Source organism: Gracilinanus agilis, chromosome 1 (assembly GCF_016433145.1).
Source record: "Gracilinanus agilis isolate LMUSP501 chromosome 1, AgileGrace, whole genome shotgun sequence".
NCBI classification, from domain to species: Eukaryota; Metazoa; Chordata; class Mammalia; order Didelphimorphia; family Didelphidae; genus Gracilinanus; species Gracilinanus agilis.
The window spans coordinates 768,797,499-768,815,543 of NC_058130.1; the positions used below are offsets into that span (position 1 = coordinate 768,797,499).

The window sequence follows — 18,045 nt, forward strand, 5'->3', positions numbered from 1 at the left end:
AGGAGGAGGAGGAGGAGGAGGAGGAGGAGGAGGAGGAGAAGAAGAAGAAGAAGAAGAAGGAGGAGGAGGAGGAGGAGGAGGAGGAGGAGGAGGAGGAGGAGGAATAAACACTAACATTTTTCTAGCACTTCAAAGTTTATAAAGCATTCTATAGCCTTCTCTCTCAGAAGAGCTTCCAACCACCACACCCTATCATTATCATTTTACCAAGAATAAAACTGAGGCCTTCAGAAAATAAACAATTTCTTTGGGTCTCATAGCTAGTCAGTTGCCCGAGATGGGATTCGAACCCAGGCCTCTCCAGAGCCCTGGTCCAGGACACTTTCCCACAGCACTCTGCTGTCTTTAAGTAAAAGGAATAGCAATAGGAGCAAGGGCCCTTGTTTCCCATATGCAGAGAGAAAGAAAACCACTGCCTAAATGGATTTTCTTCGTTGAGCCTAATGGTTTTTTGAAACTAATTGCAAAGTCAATACAAAATTAATTTGGGGTTGATGAACAATCATGATTTATTATTAAAAAGTAGACAGTCTGCTTGTTCTCCCTGGTTATAATGTGGCCTTGATGATTCCCCAGGGCCTTTCCAGTTCCGACATTCTATGATGATGATTAGAAGTCAGGACACCTTGGTTCAATTCCCAGTTCTGCTACCTGACCATGTAACCTTGAGTAAGTCACTTTTCTCTTGGCTTCTGTTCCTTATCCATAAAATGAAGGAGTTAGGAGTAGAGAATTCCCAGGCTCTTTCAGTTTCAGCCATCTCTGAGTCTTTCAAGCTATGATCACTCCAATATTCAGTAATATGGGTAGTTCCTCCCATAATGAAGATAGCAACTCATTTATGCCTGCCCATCCTGGGAGACTCTTGTCCATGTTCTCTTGTAAATCTGAAATAAGGGGCACTCCGGAAATGATGGAAGGGCTGCCTTTCATTCTCTTGATTTTGTGTAGCTTTCATGGCTATTTAAACATTTCAGTCCATCTCTTTGTGACCTCATTTGGGGCTTTCTCCACAAAGATACTAGAGTGGTTTGCCATTTCCTTCTCCAGCTCATTTGACAGTTGAGGAAACTGAGACAAATAGGGTTGAATGATTTGTCCTGGGGCACACAGCTAATAAGTGTCTGAGGCTAGATTTGAACTCACGTCTTCCTAATTCCAGGCTTGGTGCCTTATCCACCCTGGCACCACTTACTTGCCCCTGTCATTAATATTAATTTAATTTAATCTTAAATTTTAAAATTAATTAAAATGAAAGTGTCTTTAATAAACAGTTAGTAACAAAATATAACCCTCTGTGTGAATGTAAATGAGTGACAACCACCTTTTGAACCCAGAGCAAGAGAGAGGGAGTAGTGTGGCTCTGATCCCATTGGAGTAAAAGAATCTGGATTCATCTCCCTCTTTTTTTTAAACCCTCACCTTCCGTCTTAGAGTCAATACTGTGTATTGGCTCCAAGGCAGAAGAGTGTTAAGGGTAGGCAATGGGGGTCAAGTGACTTGCCCAGGGTCACACAGCTGGGAAGTGTCTGAGGCCAGATTTGAACCTAAGACATCCCGTCTCTAAGCCTGGTTCTCAATCCACTGAGCTATCCAGCTGCCCTCCATCTCCCTCCTTTGATATTAGGTATGTGATTTCCCTGGGCCTCAGTTTCCTCAGCTGTAAAATGAGGGAGTTGGACTAGTTGGCCTCTAAAGTCCCTTCCCATCTGAATTTATGATCCTACGATCCCCAGGGACTGACTCCCAGTTTTACAACCCTTCCCTACAGCAACTATCCCTTCTTAGCATGTTATTCCCAATGGCTTTCCTTTCCATTTTTCAAGAGTTTTCAGCTTTTTCCCCCTTCTAACCAATCCGAGTCCAAGATTTTGAAGAAGCCAGAAGAGAAAACAAAGATACCCGGGTTATTTTAAGGAGATGCCAGGCAGGGAATAAGTCACTGAGTCAGCGGGGGGGTGAGCAATGGTTATTTGAGGCAACATGGGGGCTGTGTACTAGCTGTCACAGTCAGACCTCACAGGTAAACGGTTAATACACTCAGGGGAGGTGGAGGAGTTCCAGAAGAGCCGTGCATCTCATTTTAAGAAACACAGACACGCTAGAAAGGGGAGGTGAGGAGGACGACAATGAAGGGACAAGAAGATAATACCCATCATGGACCTGGAAAGTGGGGCTAAGGACAAGGGAAAGAAGTCCTGAGAGCTGAGTCGTGAGTGAAGTGGCTAATGGACTGCTGCAGGAGCATCACTATAGTTCTTCAAGCAATGGCCGGTTGGCCAATTGTCCTTAGAGTACAGAGAAAATTCTCAGTGATGCATAGATTGGACTAGATGATCTCTCAGTGGTTCTGTGATCTCCTCATCCCAGGAAAAGATACCACCGGAGCAGACTCAGAGGCTCTGAACTGGAAGAAGCAGAGCCAGCCCAACTGCTAAGCTGAGGAGACGAGGTTGACAAAATTGTTTTTCATGCTCTCCCACAAACCCTTCAGCATCCTCAACTCCCTTTTAGTGCTTATCCCCAAACTCTCAGGAGAGTCCTCAACTTTCTATCAGCTGGGGTGCCCCTTCACTCTGGGATCCCACCCTGATCTTTCTTCTCTGGGGACGGATGGGCCCAAAGCTACAAAGCTATTCCCTTCCCCTCCTACCAGTACGAGTGCCCTCTCCCACCACCCTAGACCCTCACTCTGAGCCCTATTCTCTACATTTCAAATTAGTCTGAGAAACCAGCCTTTGCTGCCACAACAATGAAGTCCTCCTGGTTTATTGTGCTATCCCTGCAAGGAAATATATCCATGGTTCAACAGGGATCTCCTACAGGCAAAGCTTTAACCCAAAGAAGGATGATTATTTGTTAGAAATGTTGCAGAAGAGAGTGTATTAGCTAAGCCAGCTTGGGCTAGGAGACCATATGGCATAGGGGGAAAAGTCTTGGGTTTGGAGTCTCATGACTTTGCTCTACCACTTATTTCTCATGTGATTTGAGCAAAGCAATGGGCCTCGGTTACCTTATGTGTAAAAAATGAGACAGTTAGGCTTGATGGGTTGATTGAATGAATGAATGCACGCATGCATGAATAAATGGTGGGTCCCTACCAGCTCTAAAGGAGCTGGGATCCTCCTATCCACTGCTGAGATTCTATTACTCTGATGGAGCAATTCAATTCAGAAAACATTCCTTATGCACTTAAAACATGACAGACGCTGTGCAAAAAAAATGGAACAAATCCTTCCCTCAGGGAGCTTACATTCTGCTTTGTGAATTTCAGACACAAGGTCAAGCCTACATGGGGGTGGACAGGGGACCTTTAACATAGGCTAAGTTGTCTAATAATAGGCCAGTGCTGGAGATAAAAATCCTTGGGTCACTACCAAGAGGGAAGAATCTACAGTATACACCTCATCACACCCCTGAATAAGACTCCATCCCTGGAAGCATTTAAAACACCCAACCAACCCCCCTAATAGAGCTTTGTAGAACCTTCTCTTAAAGATTGTCTTCATTCTTTCTTTGACTCCTTCATTATTAAAGGTTCACAGAAATCTCATGGTTCCCCCCCCCCCAAATGGCATATTCAGGGACAGGCAGTCAGTAACTTAGACAGATCTGAATTCCAGTCCTGGTCTTGCCATTGAATGTCCTTGGACCAGGCACAAGTCTTCATTGGACCTATTTTTCCCCCTCTTGGAAAGATGATCTCCAAGTCCTCTTTCATTTTAACGTTCTCTTGATTTAAGATCATTTCTAGCTCCAGTATTCAACATGGCAAGTTTCTTCAAGCCATACTATTAGCTCAGAGGCCATGGAAAGGTGGGAAATCAACCAGTCAATGTCCTGAATTCATGGAGCTTGATTCCATCCCTTTGGGAATCCCATCTCAAAATGTCTTTCATTCCTCTCATCAATTTTTTTCTTTTATTTTTTTTTAAAACCCTTAGCTTCCGTGTATTGGCTCCTTGGTGGAAGAGTGGTAAGGGTGGACAATGGGGGTCAAGTGACTTGCCCAGGGTCACACAGCTGGGAAGTGTCTGAGGCTGGATTTGAACCCCTCTCACCAATTTTAATAAGCCACCCGTTAAAGGTGACTCCCCGACCTTGGTGGAAATACGGTCGTCAAATATATTCTTGTCCTGGCTTCAGGTCTTTTGGAAGTTTCCAGGTTGAGCCAAAGCCAAAAGGAGGTGCAAGTCTCTGTGGATGTGGGGTGGGGGGAGGTCCCGAGGAGAGCCTCAGAGCATGCCAGTCTCCCTCTCGTTCATGGAAGACCGTTCGTTCACGGAGGACATCTTCGTGATACTCCTGTGACTCATGTAGGAAGAGTGAGCCGTCGTGTCCTCGCTCAAGGCATTGACCAGCCGGGAGAAGATGGTCACCTTGAACTTCTTGAAATCCTGGCCCATGAAGACGTACAAAATGGGGTTCATGCAGCTGTTGGAGATGGCCAGCGCTGTGGCCAAGGGCAGCCCCAGACTGAACACAGAGCTGGGCACAGAGGTGTGGTGGAGCTCCAGCAGGTACAGGGTATGGTAAGGACACCAGCAGAGGAAAAAGGTGACGATGATGGTCACGATGATCTTGAAGGGCTTCTTGGATTTGGCCAGCCGGTTCCGCTTCAGCTTGCAGACGATGATGAGGTAGCACACGGTGATGACGAACACGGGGAGGAAAAAGCCGCAGAGGAACCGGGTGACGGTCACCAGGACGTGCCTCGTGTGCGAGACCGAGTCCTGCGCCGGATGCGAGTGGCGGGCATGGGAGACGGTGGCCAGCAGGCTGAAGTTGTTGAAACAGACGGTTTTGCCCTGTTGCATCGTCGTGTCCCGGAAGATCAGGGAGGGGGAACCCAAGAAGAAGGCCGACGTCCAGATGGCCGCACACGCCAGGGAGGCCAGCCGGATGCTGCGATGGTTCTGGGACCACACGGGGAAGACGACGGAGACGCAGCGGTCCAAGCTGATGGTGGTGAGCAGGAAGACGCTGGTGTACATGTTGTAGACCACCACGAAGTGGCTGATCTTGCACATGGCCTTCCCGAAAACCCAGTGGTAGTCCATGGCAGTGTTGACGATGTGAATCGGGAGGAAGACGTTGAACAAGAAGTCGGCCACCGCTAGGTTGAGGAACCAGACGGTGTTGACGGTTCTTTTCATCTTTAAGGCAGTGATGACAATGACCAGGCCGTTCCCCAAGAGTCCCAGGAAGCAGACTAAGCTGTAGATCACCACCAAGCAGATTCGGGCCACCCCAGCATCGTTGGGGGTCGACTCTTCAGGGGCTACGACAAACCCATCACCTTCGTAGTCATAGTAGCTGTCGGTCAAGTTGTAATCGTCACTGGCCATCCTCTGCGAATAAAAGACATCATTCAGTCCTCCGTTCATTGTCAGAAAACATTCCTCAAGCGCCTATCGTACACCTCCTTTCCTACTCTAATCTGCACCCAGCTGGAATTCCATCACTAGACCAACTGAGCATGTGCCCTCTCCTCTACTCTCTTTAATGATTCTCCTTTTCCCTACCTGGCAAGCATTTCTTTTATTTTTAATGTTTTTATAATATATTTTCATTCATTTTATTTAACTAATTATTTCTAGAATATAGAATAGAATTCTATTCTATTTAGAAAAAGGGAATATTTTCCCATGGTTATAAGATTCATGTTCTTTCCCTCCCCTCCCTCCAACCTTTCCCTCCCATACTGAAAATTGAGGTCCACAGAGGGTAGATGACTTGTCCTTGGTCATATAGTAACCAGCAGATTGTAGTTTGGAATAGTCTACTATACTCTAATAAACAAGCTTGGAAACTAGGAATTCAAGTTTTTGGAAACCTTCCAGCCAAGCCCCTCAGAAGGAAAAGATTGATTACAGGAGGAGAAGAGCCCCAACTCTGGCCTCAGCCCAATCTCAGCATCCTTCTGCCTTCCATGGCCAGAGGAGGACAATGTAATCTTCAAAGGGTCTGCAGGATTTTGGAGTTCCTGTTGGCCTCTTAGCAGGATCCCCAGAATCTCTAGGGCCATGTCTTCATGGAAAGCCCAAAGTCAAACCAAGCACCCTGAAGAATGGCAGCTTCAGGACTCTACAAGGATCCCATCAGAAAATCTATCCCATGCTTACAGGTAGCCTCTCAAGTATCTCACAAAGGGAAGAAAAGTACTTTCAGGAATCAGAAGCTGTGAATTACCCCTTGGCCACCTATGCTTTCTAAGTTTGAGCCCACTTTCTCCTGAATTCTGTATGTACTCATGGAAAGTATGTCACAGATTTGGAAGTGGGGGGATATTTTGTACCAACTATTCTCTTTTTCTAATTTAATTTTTAATTTATTCTTTTCTCAATTACATGTATACAAAAATTTCTGGCATTTTTTAAAATTCTATCTTCTCTCTCTCTCTCTTCCTCTTTTCACCTTTCCTTGAGAGGACAATTTGATATAGATTATACATGTGCAGTAATACATTTCTATATTAGTTAAGCTGCAAAAGGAAACAGATCAAAAACCACCAGAATAAGAAAGTTTGTAAAAGTCTGCTTCAATCTGTGTTCAGATTGCATCAGTTTGCTCTCTGGAGGTGGAGAGTATCTTTCATTACGACTCCTTCAGAAATGTTTTGGGGAATGGCTGAACAAGTTGTGGTATATTGTAGAGAATAGCTAAGTCATTCATAGTTGTTCGTCATACAATATTGCCATTCCCATGTACAACATTCTCCTGGTTCTGCTCATTTCACTTTGCATTAGTTCATGTAAGTCTTCCCAGGTTCTCCCAAAAGCACCTGCTTAGAACATTTCTTATAGCACAATAGTATTTCATCTCATTCCTATACCACAACTTGTTCAGCCATTCCCCAATTAATGGATATCCCCTCGATTTTCAATTCTTTGCCACCACAAGAAATAAACTATTATAAATATTTTCACACAAATAGGTCCCTTTCCCTTTTTCTTTGACTTTTTTAGGGTAAAGAACTAGTAGTGGTATTGCTGGGTCCAAAGGTACAAACAGTCTTAAGTTTTATAACCTTTGGGGCATAGTCCCAAATGGCTCTCCAGAATGGTTGGATCAATTCACAACTCCACCAACAATGCATCAGTGTCCTTATTTTTCCACATCTCCTTCAACATTGATCATTTTCCCTTTCTGTCATATTAGCCAATTTAATGGATGTGAGAGGTGTACCAACTATTCTTATACCAGCTTAGAAAATACCCTTGTCTTACAGTTAATTAATTCTGACTGACTCATTGATATAGAATGATAATCACGGAGGGGAGTGGGGGCTCATAAGCTATAGCACTAGAAAAGCCACTTCTCCAATTCCTCAGGGCTACCTCTCAATCTTGAGGGGAAATATAGCAGCAATGCTCTGGACTGCCACTGAGACTAGGGGTTGGGATGGTAGTTCCAGAGCAGAGGGCCACAAAACCATACATAAGGAAATTACAGGATGCATATTGACTCAGAAAGCCACATATTAGTATTAACTATATTTTTATTGTATTTTTATTTCTTTTGCTAGATATTTCCCAATTATATTTTAATCTGGCTCTGACACAAGCAGTGCGATTGATAGCTCTGCTCCCCTGTCTATTGTAGATATTGTCTCCTCCATTAAAATGTAAGTTCCTTGAAGGCAAAGATTGTTTTTATTTTTTCTTGTTTCCCAACATTTAGTATAATGCCTGGAACAGAGTAAATATTTTTTTCTTTTTTTATTTAAAATATTTTTCCATGGTTACATGATTCACGATTCCCACTCCCCTCTTTCCTCTCCCTTCCCGGAGCTGACAAGCAGTTCCTTTGGGTTATACATGTATCATGAACATAATAAATATTTAATAAATGCTTTTTGATTGGTTGATTGATTAATTTATTGAATTTTACCTAGCAAAACCCTCCTCCAGAAATCACTACCAATTCTGAGGACACTCACCGTGCCACTTCCCTGTCCTTCAGAAAATCAACCTAGAACTAGTTCACCTCTCATTTCTTTCCCTTGACTCTCCAAAGTTTTATACCTTCTTCATGGGATAATGGAAGAGTATGGGATTTATGTCAGAGGACTTCTATTCCAAACTACAATCTACTGGTTACTATATGATCAAGGACAAGTAATCTACCTTCTGTGGACCTCAATTTTCGCATCTTAAAAATGAGTGGTTGGACCTCTAAATGTCGCTTCCAATGTTAAACATTGGAGACCTATATAGCATCCCTTTTTTAGGGTTCAGTAATATATTTAGAGCTAAGAGACCCCTACAGTTAAAGGACTTGAGACTCAGTAAGTGACTTGCCCAATGTTGCAGGGTAGTTTGTGGTTGAGGCAAGATTCAAATTGAGAACCCAAAATTAGGGCTTCCTTTGCATATTGCAAGATTATAGAATTATTGACTTAGAACTGAAATTAACTTCAGAGGCCATCCAGTCCAACCTTTCCTTCATCTTACAAATGGGGAAACTGAGGCTTTTGGAGATTTAGTGACTTGTTTGAGGTCACTTAGCTAGGATCATAGAATCACAGTCCTAGAACCAAAAGGATCATAGAGATCACTTAATTCCATGGTTCTCAAATTTTAGGTCTCAGGACCCCTTTTCACTCCTAAAAATTAAGTGAGGACCTCAGAGACCTCTTGTTTATGTGAATCCTACTGAATAATATTTACCATATTAGAAATTAAAACACCTTAGTATAGTTATCCCTTCCACATCCCAAGGGTTAGGGGCACAGCACCCCAGTGATCTAGAAAATCCACATAAATTTGTTTGATTTTCTCTTTGTACCAGAGAAGTCTGAATTTTTTCTTTTTCTTTTAAAGAGTGTTTACACTTCTTTGTTGTAAATTTTGAGTTATTTGTGCACTTCTGAGTTTCTAAACTTTTTTGGTAACGTCTCCTGGCCTTCACGTGTCATCTGCAGCTTCCACAAAACTCCCCCCCAAATTCCCATTTAACTTCTTATATATCAAATCCACAATGGATAAAGTCATAATGTAGAAGGGATAATTATGTTTATGTTTTATATTATATGTCTATATGTATTCTATTAATAATTGTATTATATTACTATATATTGCATTATTATATTATTATTATAGTAGGTATTATATTAACTTCAATATCATGTTTATTATTATATAACATGTTATTATAGTATAGTATATATTATATTAACTTTTATATTATATTTATTATTATAGTAGGTGTTATATTAACTTCAATATCATGTTTATTATTATATAACATATTATAGTATAGTATATATTATATTAACTTTTATATTATGTTTATTATATATTATCATAGTATAGTCTATGTTATATTGTTCTATTATCTATTCTTTTAAGTTATATATGATATGTATATAATATATTATATTGTGTTATATATTTGTATTATGGTAAATATTATTCTGAACATAGTTTCGACCTTGCAGAACCTCTGACAGGGTCTCAGGGACTCCTAGGCTATGCTCTGAGAATTGTTGATCTAATCCAACCCTTTTGTTTTCTACATTGTCCTCTCTGGGCCTCAGTTTCTTACTTTATAAAATGAAGGTGCCAATGTCTGTGGTTCCCCTCCCATGCACACTCCCTTATGTCTTCCTGCCCACAAATGTCCTGGAGCATGTTGGGCAGAGTCTATGCTCCCAGATCTTAGATAGCTCTTCATAAAGGTCCTGTTTGGGTGGGGATCAAAGGAGATGATACCTGGGGTCGCCATATGCACATCTGCTGATATACTGCTGATGAGATGAGTTGGGTAGGATGGAAGACCTCTAAGTTCCCGTCCAGCTCTGAATCTTAGAGCAAAAATGGGTGAAGGGGTTCTCTACCAGGAAACTGAAAGGAAAGGGCTCTACAGAGAGCAAGGCATCCCATTATTTTCACTATCAACAATGAAACCAAGTATTACCTTTGAGTTCAAAGTGGCAGGGTAAGTCTTAAAGTAGAACCCTTAGCAAAGGAAACCCAAAGTTTGAGACTCTGAAATAGTTCTGGTTGCCTCTTCTCAGGGTCTTCCTCATCTCTGATGCTTTTCAGGCAGGGTGATCATTCTGCAAGACCAAAAAAATTTTTTAACTCAGGAGACATCTTAGCTGGGTGACCCAGGGCAAGTCACCTACCTCCATTTGCCTGACTCTTGATGTTCGTCTGTCTTAAATTGATGCTAAGATCGAAGTTAAGGAGTTTCAATTAATTAATTGATATAAAATTCAGGAGATAGTGGCCTTTTTTAACATGAGAAAGGCTCCAAACAACACCTTAAAAGGAGCCACCAATGGACACATGATTATAAGTACCTTGAGACTCAGCTGCCATCTATATCCTGTAGAGAGATGATTGTTAAATTTTCAGCGAGAGGATTTACACCTCAGAAATCAGGATAGTCTAAAACTGGAGGCTTGATTTAATATTATCTTAATAGACTAGACTTAAGAAAGTGATGGAGAAAATGTTAATAATGCAGATTAAACTTAAAAGTGTGCCTTGTATACCTTTTCCTTTTTGGGGGGGAGCCAGTTGTTAAACATTTACCAGTACATCTATGCCTAGAACTGAGCTATTCCTAATCACTGGATCATCTTTTATCCCTAATATTGACTGGGTACAATAACTAAATCAAGAGCCAGCATGGTGAAGCTGACAGAGAGTTGACTCGGGAGGCAGGAAGTCCTGAGTTCAAATCCTACCTCTGACACATACTTACCAATTGCCCATGGACTAATCATCTAGCCCCTTAGTGCCCCTGGCAATTCTCAAAGAATCTAATTTATAAATAAGTTGTTGATCTGTGTCAGAGAAGGAAATTCTCACACCAGGATTCCATGATTTATTCTTACTGACGAAATCACAAACCTGGTTTAAAAAAAATAATAAACTAGAAAAAATCTTTGGCCAAAAACATGTTTCCAGGAACTTGAGACTACATATAAATGGAAAATATACCAGAATGGTTGAGATTGTAGGGGAGTCCAAGGATCTGCATTCAGAACTGGTTTCTTACTACCACTTCCTATTTGTGTGACCATGAGCCTCAGTTTTCTCATCTGTAGAATGGGGAGGTTGAACTAGATGAACTCTGAGATTCTTTCCAGCTGAGGTAGAGGGTCATCTATGGACTATTTCTCTATAAATATCTATTAACCCTAATTAACTAACTATATATACCACCATAAGACAGCTAGGTGGCACAGCAGAGGCAGTCCAACCCTCATTTTTCAGAGGAAGATACTGGGGCCATACTAGCTACACCATTTCACAAAATCACACAGCTAGGAATCATTGGATATAGGATTTGAATCCAGGGTCCCTGACTCCAGAGCCATGCCTCTTCCTACTGTACTATACTGCCTCCAGTCTACAGTAGGATAGATGAAGAGTTGATGTGAGAGCCAAGACCTAACTTCATATATGTTGGCTCTGGAGCCTTGGGCAAAGGATTTAGCTTTTCAGTGGTCTAGACCAGAGATGCTCAAATGTTTTTAGTCTCAGTATCCTTTGGACTCCTAAAAATGATCAAGGACCCTACCACAAGGAGCTTTTGTGGGTTGTATCTATCAGTATTTACTGTACTAGAAATGAAAGCATCTTAGCAGGAGTAGGATAGCTGTTTTGACCTTATGGGCTCCCTAAAAGAGTCTCAGGGAGTCCCAGGGATCCTGGGGCCACCCTCTGAGAACCACTGCTCTATGTAACTAAGATCATGCATTCCATAGAAGGTACCAACCTTCATCAGGAAAGGGGGGTTTCTCATCCATAAGCTTCCTATGTTGATTAAATCAAATATACCAAGCATTAGAGTAACTAAGGAGTTGTCTGGAATACCTAGAAATTGAATGACTTGGGGGCAGTTGGGTGGCTCAGTAATTTGAGAACCAGACCTAGAGATGAGAGATCCTGGATTCAAATCTGGCCACAGATACTTCCTGGCTGTGTGACCCTGGGCAAGTCATTTAACCTCCATTGCCCAGCTCTTCTGCTCTTCTGCCTTGGAACTGCTACACAGTATTTAATTTAAGATGGAAGATTTAAAAAAATAAAAAGAATAACTTGACCAGCTGTCATACAGTTAATAAGTGTTAGAAGTGGGAATTGAATTGGGATCTGGATTCTAAGATCCCATGCCACACTGTTTCCATTGGCTATCATGCTGTGAACTCTGTTTCTTCTCTATTGCAGTCACTGCTATCTTGCCTCCTCCTCTTGCAGATAAAAAGTAGGTATAGGGCAGTAATAGTGAACCTATAGCATGGCTGCCAAAGATGGCATGTGGAGAACTCTCTGTGAGCACCCTCCCTGCCCCTTGCTTCCCCCTCTCCACCATGCCTGATGACATTTTTTCACATCCCCCACCCCTCTACCCAGTATTTCAATGGGAGTGCACAGGGGGTAAGATGGGCAGCTCACAGGCAGCAGAGCTGGAGGGGAGCAGAGTGTTCGGGCCATTCTTCTCCCCTTCTCCACACTGGCTAAGGATATTCCTCACTTCCCTTGCCCCTCCTCCCAGTAGCTCAATGGGAGCACTTTTCCCCTCCCTTGTGTGGGGTAAGGGGGGAGCAGAGAACACCCAGCATAATTGGGGAGAAGGGGCATACACACAGTCTCTGGAGAGGCAGGCACAGCACTCCATATCTAAAAAGTTCACCATCACTGGTAAAGGGGACTGATAGAACCCAAGGTTTAGCAATCCTTGCTAAGAGAAGAAATCATCAAATCTTAGGACTAGAAGGGACTAGAAACCAGGCAGCCTGGTTTCCTGAACAGAACTCTCCTTAGCACCAGGGCACATCAGAGATGACCAGCTTGCCTGGCTCTCTGGAGAATAGTGCTCCAGGCTTCTGGAAAAAGGTGTGAATCACTCAAATGTAAACTCTGCCACTAAGGTTGTCCATCCTTCAAATCTGAGTTGCCAGAGCAACACATTCCCTCCAGGGCTAGAAACTTTTATCCCAGTTCACCAGCACAGAAAAGAAGCAACTGCTTAATAAAGACTAATTCTTCTGTGTCCTAGAGGAGAAGTAAGAGCCTTGTTTGCTCTGCAGAGGGATCTGTTTGCTGGAGGCACTCACAGTGAAGCATCAGTACCTTCCAAGCCCTCCAGGCACTCTAAGCTGTATCAGCTGTGAATTGAGGATGGTGTTGAGGTTCTGGTCCAGACCATGCTAACACTAGGAGACAGTATCCTGAGGTAGGAAAAAAAAACCCTAACAGCCTGGGGGACAAGAGACTTGCGTGTTTCTCTTGGCCCATTACTAGCTGGCTGTGTCTCCTTGGGCATGTCGATTCCTTTCCCTAAGTGTTAGCTTCCTCATCTGTCAAATGATAAGCTTGAGCTAGACATTCTTTAAAGATCTTCCCAGCCTTCCCATATTTAGAACTGAAAAGGACTTTAGAGGTCATCAAGTCCAACCCCCTCATTTTACAGATGGGGAAACAGGTAGGGGTGGGGCAGAGAAATGACTTGAGATCATAGGATCATACCACAGTTAATAGGCATGCCCTGGCTATCAAATACAGCAGAGTCTACAAGGAAAAGAGAGAACTGGATAGACAGATAGATTAGATAGATAGATAGAGAGAGAGAGAGAGAGATAGACAGAGATAGACAGATAGACAAAGAGACAAACAATCAGACAGATTAGATAGAGAGATAGACAGACAGACAGACAGATAGATAGATAGTTGATAGATAGATAAGAAAGAGATAGCCAATCAGACAGATTAGATAGATAGATAGATAGATAGATAGATAGATAGATAGATAGACAGACAGACAGACAGACAGACAGACAGACAGACAGATAGATAGATAGATAGATAGATATAGATAGACAGACAGACAGACAGACAGATAGATAGATAGATAGATAGATAGATAGATATAGATTGATAGATAGATAAGAAAGTCAGACAGATAAATAGATAGATAGAAAGACAGAGATAGATAGATAGATAGATAGATAGATAGATAGATAGATAGATATAGATTGATAGATAGATAAGAAAGTCAGACAGATAAATAGATAGATAGAAAGACAGAGATAGATAGATAGATAGATAGATAGATAGATAGATAGATAGATAGATAGATAGAAAAAGAGATAGACAATTAGACAAATTAGATAGAGGTAGATAGAGATAGATAGATAGATAGATAGATAGATAGATAGATAGATAGATAGATAGATAGATAGACAGACAGACAGAAAAAGAGATAGACAATTAGACAAATTAGATAGAGGTAGATAGAGATAGATAGATAGATAGATAGATAGATAGATAGATAGATAGATAGATAGATAGATAGATAGATAGATAGATAGACAGACAGAAAAAGAGATAGACAATCAGACAGATTAGATAGAGGTAGATAGACATAGATAGATAGATAGATAGATAGATAGATAGATAGATAGATAGATAGATAGACAGACAGACAGACAGAAAAAGAGATAGACAATTAGACAAATTAGATAGAGAGATAGATAGACAAACAGATAGATAGATGGATAGATAGATAGGTAGGTAGGTAGGTAGACAGACAGATATTCATAAGTAAGGGCTTGTGGGTGGGATTGGAATCAAACCATTGTAGGGCATGACTCCACTCACTGTTTTCAGAGGAATGGTGATGTAGTAGGTTCTCGCTACTTAATTAAAACTCGAGGCAGCAGCCAGGATAAGGTGGTCCTGAGACCAGCCCAAGGACCAGGCTAGAAAAGGAGAGGCTTTGGGCTTCCCTTGGGTCCTTTCTGAAGGTGTCTAGACCACCTACGTAAGCTTTCAGTGCACAAGCTAAACTAGCATCCTGCTTCTAACAGGTGTTACCTGGTGTAGATTCAGTGTCATTTGCTCTCGGGTGCCAACACAGACAAAAAGGCCACACTTCTTCCCCGGGGGAGCATCACTTCTCTCTAAAGTGGTTTCTAACCCAATAGTGGTCATCCAGGGGCACAGGGTAAAATCATCCCAAGTCTCATAGGATCATCATTCCTGATCTGGAAAGTACTTCAAAGGCCCTCTAGTAGGAAGGAAGGAAATAAGCATTTATTAAGCTCCTACTATGTGCCAGGTACTAGGCTATGAGCTTTACAAATATCTTCAACAATTCAGGGGGAGGGGGTGGAATAGAATTGATATTTTAATTATCCACATTTTATAGAAAGAGAAGTTGAGTCAGACAGAAGTGAAGTGACTTCCCCAGGATAACACAGCTAGTAAGTGTTTGATGCTATACTTGAACTCATTTTGTTCCTGATGCCAGACCAGGTGTTCTGTGCACTATGGCACCCCCTAGCTAGCATAAGGCCAGAAGCATCAGAGACAGGATTTCTACCTGGTCCTCTGCCTTCTCCATCATACTCTGCTACCTTCACACCCAGGGTCTCATTGCCATGGCACCCCTTTTTCTCCCCTCACCCCAAAGAGGAAAAGGACCAGACTCCCTGAAGACAGGCTGCCCACTCTTCCAAGACGACTCTACTCATAGTGAAAATGTCTTCTGCCCCAACTCTCAAATGATTTGCACCAGGCAAGGTTACTGCTAATTACAGCTCTGAGTCACAGCCTCAATGTTGTGAAAAGAGGAGACAAAGGACAAAAGAAAAAGAGGACCTGTATTCAAAGCTAGCCTCTGACACTCACTGCCAATGTGATCTAGGGCAAGTGACTTGATCTCCCTGGGTCTCAGTTTCCCAGTCTACAAAATGGACTCTTAGGTCCATTCCATCTCTACAACCTCGATGCTGTGATCTCACCATCGTCCTCCATGACCCTCTCCAGTCCCCATCCTTAAGGATAAAAGTATTCTGAAGAGGCTCATCTTTGTTGTTTGTCCAGGGGAGGAAACCAGCAGGCAAAGGGGCTTGCTGAGCACAGGAAGAAAAAGCTGTTGAAAGGGAAGAATTGAGGAATGTTTCCTCAACCACTGGTTCCCCCAAGATGAGCTGGAGGGGACTCAAAGGCAGCTGGGGTTACTCTGGGTCACATTTATTTTGGGTGTAATGAGCAACATGTGGTCCTTCCCTAAGCTAATGAGCACAGACATGCCTTTCCTGGGGTTTCTGGGTCTCCTCTATCATGGAGGTTCTGTACCAAGACCTTGCTCTGTGGGGATTCAATTCAATTCCGCTTATGAGGTACACCTACCTCCCCAAGGTTGGCCCTGAGGATGTCAAGATGGAAAAAAAATCAAGTCATCCTTCCTCAGCTAGATTACTTTCTCTGGAGCCTGGCAGAGCCTGGAGGATGGGAATACAAAGACAAATATGACATACGGTGTGGGCTGTGATGGGGACAAAGGAGAGGGTCCATTTGAAATATACCCATCTTGCATCAACTGGACAGGCCCACAGATCGGTAGCTAGAAAAGGATCTCAAAGACCATCTAGTCCAACAACTTCATTTTACACAGGAGGAAAGTGAGGTCCAGGGAGAGGAAGGTCACATAGATAATATTAGAAGTTGAAGTCAAACCCAGTTTCTCAGACTCCAGAGCTAGTTCTCTCTTCTCTGTTGTCCTGTCTTGAATATATTGTCTCCCCCTATGGAGTGTAAGGGGGTTGTTTCATTTTTGTCTGTGTATTCCTAGCATAATGCCTGGCAAATAATGTTTTGTGCTCAGGCATCCAGTTGTGTTGACTCTTCATAGCCCCCATGGATTTTGTCCATGGAATTTTCTTGGTAAAGATACTGAAATGGTTTACCATTTCCTTCCATTTTACAGATGGGGAACTGCGGTAAAACTGGGTCAAGTGACTTGCCTAAGGTCATACAGCCAAGAAGTGACTAAGAGGCTAGATTTGAACTCAGCTTTTCCTGACTTCAGGCCCAGTGTTCTCTCCAATGCACCACATAGCTGCCCTTCTATTTAGTGGGTACCTACTAAATATTTATTGATTGACTCATTGATTAATTGATAGATACAGACAAAATAGGAAACTTTAGAGAGAGAAATGACTTTTAGCTGTTGGAGGGATGAAGGAAAACAATCTAGAGGAAGAGGCACACGAGCTCAGCCTTGAAGGAAAGATTCCAGAAAATAAAAAGCAACTGTGCTCCAGCTCTGTGTTAATGCAAGTGGGAGGGGGGCTCAAATTGGACAGTCCATTTTGTCTGGAATGTAGGAGACATGAAGAGGAGTAATGTGAAATAAGACTGGAAAGAAATGAAAAGGGTCTTTAATTTCCAAGCATCTGCCTTTTATCTAAGGGGTAAATGGGAGGCAGTGAAGGTTTTTGAGCAAAGGAAAGAGGATTGTGCCTTAGGAAGATGATTCTGGCAGCTGTGTGAGGGGGAATTTGATAAGAGGTTAGAAGCAAAGAGACTCTGGTTAGCAGGCTATAATAATAAACCAGGTAAAAGTTGATGGTAGCCTGAATTAATGTCCTGGCTCTGTGGATAGAGAAGGGATGGGGAGGACATTGTAGAACGAGAAGTGACCAGACTTAGCAAGTAACTGGGTTTAAAAAGAAAGAGAGAGAACAAAGGATCCAAGATGATTCTTGGGACTTGGAAGATGGTGACCAACAGAAGATCAAGGCTATCTACTCCATCCTCCTCTTTTTACATATACAGAAACTGGGGCTCGGAAAATTTAAGTGAAAAACCCAGGGTCAAACAACTACTTAGTCCAAGAGGTAGAATTTGAACACAGACCTTCTTACTATACAACATGGCCTCTATGGAATTTGAGAAGAGGGACAGAGGGGGCATAGTGTGTTGACATACCCAAGATCCAAGTATGATCTAGCTTAGGAGGCCAGCAAATGATGAGAAAGACCTGTACTACATGCCAGAAGATTTGGATGCTCCATTATCAACTTGTGACCCTAAAGTAAAATGAAGGACTCTGTGTGACCCTGGGCAAGTCACTCAACCTCAATTGCTTAGCCCTTATTCCTCTTCTGCCTTAGAAATGGTAACTAGGGCAGAATGGAAGGGAGAAAGAAAGGGAAGAAAGAAAGAAAGAAAGAAAGAAAGAAAGAAAGAAAGAAAGAAAGAAAGAAAGAAAGAAAGAAAGGAAGAAAGAAAGGGA

The 18,045-nt window shown here is 42.4% G+C and overlaps 1 protein-coding gene across 2 annotated transcripts; it reads right to left on the minus strand.

Moving 5' to 3' along the window:
* Positions 1-3,979: 3,979 nt before the first annotated feature.
* On the minus strand, positions 3,980-9,986 carry CMKLR1 (chemerin chemokine-like receptor 1). Of its 2 annotated transcripts, XM_044658849.1 has the most exons (2): positions 9,922-9,986; positions 3,980-5,351 (listed from the first exon to the last, which is right to left on the minus strand). In XM_044658849.1, the coding sequence occupies exon 2, from the start codon at positions 5,346-5,348 to the stop codon at positions 4,236-4,238; it is 1,113 nt and encodes a 370-aa protein (XP_044514784.1). In that variant the 5' UTR covers positions 5,349-5,351; positions 9,922-9,986; the 3' UTR covers positions 3,980-4,235. The 2 variants fall into 2 exon arrangements, with proteins under 2 accessions (XP_044514784.1, XP_044514783.1); XM_044658848.1 differs by lacking the exon at positions 9,922-9,986 and having other exon boundaries at positions 3,980-5,577.
* Positions 9,987-18,045: the final 8,059 nt, after the last annotated feature.